Genomic DNA, 5,244 nt, shown 5'->3' on the forward strand with positions numbered 1-5,244 from the left:
CTGTACCTGATGGTTATTACACTGTACCTGATGGTTATTACACTGTACCTGATGGTTATTACACTGTCCCTGATGGTTATTACACTGTACCTGATGGTTATTACACTGTACCTGATGGTAACAGCTGTACCTGATGGTAACAGCTGTACCTGATGGTTATTACACTGTACCTGATGGTTATTACACTGTACCTGATGGTTATTACACTGTACCTGATGGTTATTACACTGTCCCTGATGGTTATTACACTGTACCTGATGGTTATTACACTGTACCTGATGGTAACAGCTGTACCTGATGGTAACAGCTGTAGCTGATGGTTATTACACTGTACCTGATGGTAACAGGAGTAAATAGCATCATAGTTGTCACGTTGTCCAGGAAGGCAGACAGGATGGCTGCTATGAGACACAGGATGATAATCATGGGCCAGACCTTGCCTCTGGACAGCTGGTAGGCCTGGAGGTGGGAGAGGAGATATGTTAAACATTCACTAAATATTATTACACCCAAAATATTCATTATATTTGATTACACCTAAAATACTCACTAAATATGATTTAATATAAAATACTCACTAAATATGATTAAACTAAAATACTCACTAAATATGATTTAATCTAAAATATTAACTCCATGAGGGTGGAGAGAGGATGAGGGTGGAGAGAGGATGGGAGGATGAGGGTGGAGAGAGGATGGGAGGATGAGGGTGGAGAGAGGATGGGAGGATGAGGGTGGAGAGAGGATGGGAGGATGAGGGTGGAGAGAGGATGGGAGGATGAGGGTGGAGAGAGGATGGGAGGATGAGGGTGGAGAGAGGATGAGAGGATGAGGGTGGAGAGAGGATGAGGGTGGAGAGTGGATGAGAGGATGAGGGTGGAGAGAGGATGAGAGGATGAGGGTGGAGAGAGGATGAGGGTGGAGAGAGGATGAGAGGATGAGGGTGGAGAGAGGATGAGCATGGAGAGAAGATGAGAGGATGAGCGTGGAGAGAGAATGAGAGTGAAGAGAGGATGAGGGTGGAGGAAGGATGAGAGGATGAGCGTGGAGAGAGGATGAGAGTGAAGAGAGGATGAGGGTGGAGAGAAGATGAGAGGATGAGCGTGGAGAGAGGATGAGAGTGAAGAGAGGATGAGGGTGGAGAGAGGATAAGGGTGGAGAGGGGATGAGAGGATGAGTGTGGAGAGAGGATGAGAGTGAAGAGAGGATGAGGGTGGAGAGAGGATGAGGGTGGAGAGGATGAGCGTGGAGAGAGGATGAGAGGATGAGGGTGAAGAGAGGATGAGAGGGGAGAGAGGATGGGAGGATGAGGGTGGAGAGAGGATGAGAGGATGAGGGTGGAGAGAGGATGAGGGTGGAGAGTGGATGAGAGGATGAGGGTGGAGAGAGGATGAGAGGATGAGGGTGGAGAGAGGATGAGGGTGGAGAGAGGATGAGAGGATGAGGGTGGAGAGAGGATGAGCATGGAGAGAAGATGAGAGGATGAGCGTGGAGAGAGAATGAGAGTGAAGAGAGGATGAGGGTGGAGGAAGGATGAGGGTGGAGAGGGGATGAGAGGATGAGCGTGGAGAGAGGATGAGAGTGAAGAGAGGATGAGGGTGGAGAGAGGATAAGGGTGGAGAGGGGATGAGAGGATGAGTGTGGAGAGAGGATGAGAGTGAAGAGATGATGAGGGTGGAGAGAGGATGAGGGTGGAGAGGATGAGCGTGGAGAGAGGATGAGAGGATGAGGGTGGAGAGAGGATGAGAGGATAAGTGTGGAGAGAGGAGGAGCGTGGAGAGAAGATGAGAGGATGAGAGTGGAGAGAGGATGAGGGTGGAGAGTGGATGAGAGGATGAGCGTGGAGAGAGGATGAGAGTGAAGAGAGGATGAGGGTGGAGAGGGGATGAGAGGATGAGCGTGGAGAGAGGATGAGAGTGAAGAGATAATGAGGGTGGAGAAAGGATGAGAGGATGAGGGTGGAGAAAGGATGAGGGTGGAGAGAGGATGAGGATGGAGAGAAGATGAGAGGATGAGCGTGGAGAGAGGATGAGAGGATGAGAGTGAAGAGAGGATGAGGGTGGAGAGAGGATGAGGGTGGAGAGGGGATGAGAGTGAAGAGAGGATGAGGGTGGAGAGAGGATGAGCGTGGAGAGAGGATGAGCATGGAGAGAGGATGAGAGGATGAGAGTGAAGAGAGGATGAGGGTGGAGAGAGGATGAGGGTGGAGAGAGGATGAGCATGGAGAGAGGATGAGCGTGGAGAGAGGATGAGAGTGAAGAGAGGATGAGGGTGGAGGAAGGATGAGGGTGGAGAGGGGATGAGTGGATGAGCGTGGAGAGAGGATGAGAGTGAAGAGAGGATGAGGGTGGAGAGAAGATGAGAGGATGAGCGTGGAGAGAGGATGAGAGTGAAGAGAGGATGAGGGTGGAGAGAGGATAAGGGTGGAGAGGGGATGAGAGGATGAGTGTGGAGAGAGGATGAGAGTGAAGAGATGATGAGGGTGGAGAGAGGATGAGGGTGGAGAGGATGAGCGTGGAGAGAGGATGAGAGGATGAGGGTGGAGAGAGGATGAGAGGATAAGTGTGGAGAGAGGAGGAGCGTGGAGAGAAGATGAGAGGATGAGAGTGGAGAGAGGATGAGAGGATGAGAGTGAAGAGAGGATGAGGGTGGAGAGTGGATGAGAGGATGAGCGTGGAGAGAGGATGAGAGTGAAGAGAGGATGAGGGTGGAGAGAGGATGAGGGTGGAGAGAGGATGAGCATGGAGAGAGGATGAGCGTGGAGAGAGGATGAGAGTGAAGAGAGGATGAGGGTGGAGGAAGGATGAGGGTGGAGAGGGGATGAGTGGATGAGCGTGGAGAGAGGATGAGCATGGAGAGAGGATGAGAGTGAAGAGAGGATGAGGGTGGAGAGAGGATGAGGGTGGAGAGAGGATGAGCATGGAGAGAGGATGAGGGTGGAGAGAGGATGAGCGTGGAGAGAGGATGAGCGTGGAGAGAGGATGAGCGTGGAGAGAGGATGAGCGTGGAGAGAGGATGAGGGTGGAGGGAGGATGAGAGTGGAAAGAGGATGAGCATGGAGAGAGGATGAGGGTGGAGAGAGGATGAGGGTGGAGGATGAGAGTTGAGAGAGGATGAGGATGAGGGTGAGAGTCACTCAGGACAGTGGTTAGACCTACTGGAAAGCCACATTTAGAGCCACTCAGGACAGTGGTTAGACCTACTGGAAAGCCACATTTAGAGTCACTCAGGACAGTGGTTAGACCTACTGGAAAGCCACATTTAGAGCCACTCAGGACAGTGGTTAGACCTACTGGAAAGCCACATTTAGAGTCACTCAGGACAGTGGTTAGACCTACTGGAAAGCCACATTTAGAGTCACTCAGGACAGTGGTTAGACCTACTGGAAAGCCACATTTAGAGTCACTCAGGACAGTGGTTAGACCTACTGGAAAGCCACATTTAGAGCCACTCAGGACAGTGGTTAGACCTACTGGAAAGCCACATTTAGAGTCACTCAAGACAGTGGTTAGACCTAATGGAAAGTCACATTTAGAGTCACTCAGGACAGTGGTTAGACCTACTGGAAAGTCACATTTAGAGTCACTCAGGACAGTGGTTAGACCTACTGGAAAGCCACATTTAGAGTCACTCAGGACAGTGGTTAGACCTACTGGAAAGCCACATTTAGAGTCACTCAGGACAGTGGTTAGACCTACTGGAAAGTCACATTTAGAGTCACTCAGGACAGTGGTTAGACCTACTGGAAAGCCACATTTAGAGTCACTCAGGACAGTGATTAGACCTACTGGAAAGCCACATTTAGAGTCAACCAGGACAGTGGTTAGACCTACTGGAAAGTCACATTTAGAGTCACTCAGGACAGTGCCACTGTTGACCAACTCACCTTCACAGCACAGTAGTCAAAGAAACCAGTCTCTGAGAAGATGGCAACTAGAATCATCTGTAAGGGAAAGAGGAAACCTGTTGTAATGCAGAGAACTAGAACCATCTGTAATCACAATGCAGAGAACTAGAACCATATGGAATCACAATGCAGAGAACTAGAACCATCTGTAATCACAATGCAGAGAACCAGTCATTTGATATAACGGTTATGAGACTGGTATAAGAGACTGGTATAAGAGACTGGTATAAGAGACTGGTATAAGAGACTGGTAATTAGATACTGGTATAAGAGACTGGTATTAGAGACTGGTATAAGAGACTGGTATAAGAGACTGGTATTAGATACTGGTATAAGAGACTGGTATAAGAGACTGGTATTAGATACTGGTATAAGAGACTGGTATTAGAGACTGGTATAAGAGACTGGTATAAGAGACTGGTATAAGAGACTGGTATTAGATACTGGTATAAGAGACTGGTATAAGAGACTGGTATTAGATACTGGTATAAGACAGTTATACAAACAACAATTATGAAACTTTAATAGGACCAACTAAATACTGCATTTCACCATTCCCCATTCACTATTCACTATTCACCATTCACTATTCACCATTCCCCATTCACCATTCACTATTCACCATTCACTATTCACCATTCACCATTCACCATTCACTATTCACCATTCACCATTCACCATTCACTATTCACTATTCAATATTCACCATTCACTATTCACTATTCACCAGTCACCAGTCACCATTCACCATTTCACCATTCACCATTCACTATTCACCATTCACTATTCACTATTCACCATTCACCGTTCACTATTCACTATTCACCGTTCACATTCACATTCACTATTCACCGTTCACCATTCACTATTCACCATTCACCATTCACTATTCACCATTCACCATTCACTATTCACCATTCACCGTTCACCGTTCACCATTCACCGTTCACCATTCACTATTCAACATTCACTATTCGCCAGTCACCGTTCACCGTTCACCATTCACCGTTCACCATTTCACCATTCACCATTCACCATTCACCATTCACCATTCATATCCAAAGATCTGGGTTTTCAAAGGATAATATTTAATGCCTCCCTAATGGCATCCTAATCCTTATAGATAGTGCAGTAATTTTGACCAGGGTCCATAGGCTACCATTTGACCAGGGACTATGGGGTGTAGGGTGCTATTTGACCAGGGCCCATAGGGTGTAGGGTGCCAATTGACCAGGGCCCATAGGGTGTAGGGTGACCAGGGCCCATAGGGTGTAGGGTGCTATTTGAACAGGGCCCATAGGGTGTAGGGTGCTATTTGACCAGGGCCCATAGGGTGT

At 48.2% G+C, this 5,244-nt stretch overlaps 1 protein-coding gene across 1 annotated transcript in view; it reads right to left on the minus strand.

Moving 5' to 3' along the window:
• Positions 1-334: 334 nt before the first annotated feature.
• The window catches only part of LOC115127996 (P protein-like), a gene marked incomplete at its 3' end in the record, with an annotated part of 94,235 nt that continues 89,325 nt past the window's right edge, over positions 335-5,244 (minus strand). The window contains exons 9-10 of the mRNA XM_065015786.1: positions 3,887-3,943; positions 335-459 (exon numbers count right to left, since the gene is read on the minus strand). Coding sequence (XP_064871858.1) covers positions 335-459; positions 3,887-3,943 — 182 coding nt within the window. The remainder of the gene's footprint in view (positions 460-3,886; positions 3,944-5,244) is intronic.

The sequence above is a fragment of the Oncorhynchus nerka genome, unplaced genomic scaffold (genome assembly GCF_034236695.1).
Source record: "Oncorhynchus nerka isolate Pitt River unplaced genomic scaffold, Oner_Uvic_2.0 unplaced_scaffold_1268, whole genome shotgun sequence".
Taxonomy (NCBI): Eukaryota; Metazoa; Chordata; class Actinopteri; order Salmoniformes; family Salmonidae; genus Oncorhynchus; species Oncorhynchus nerka.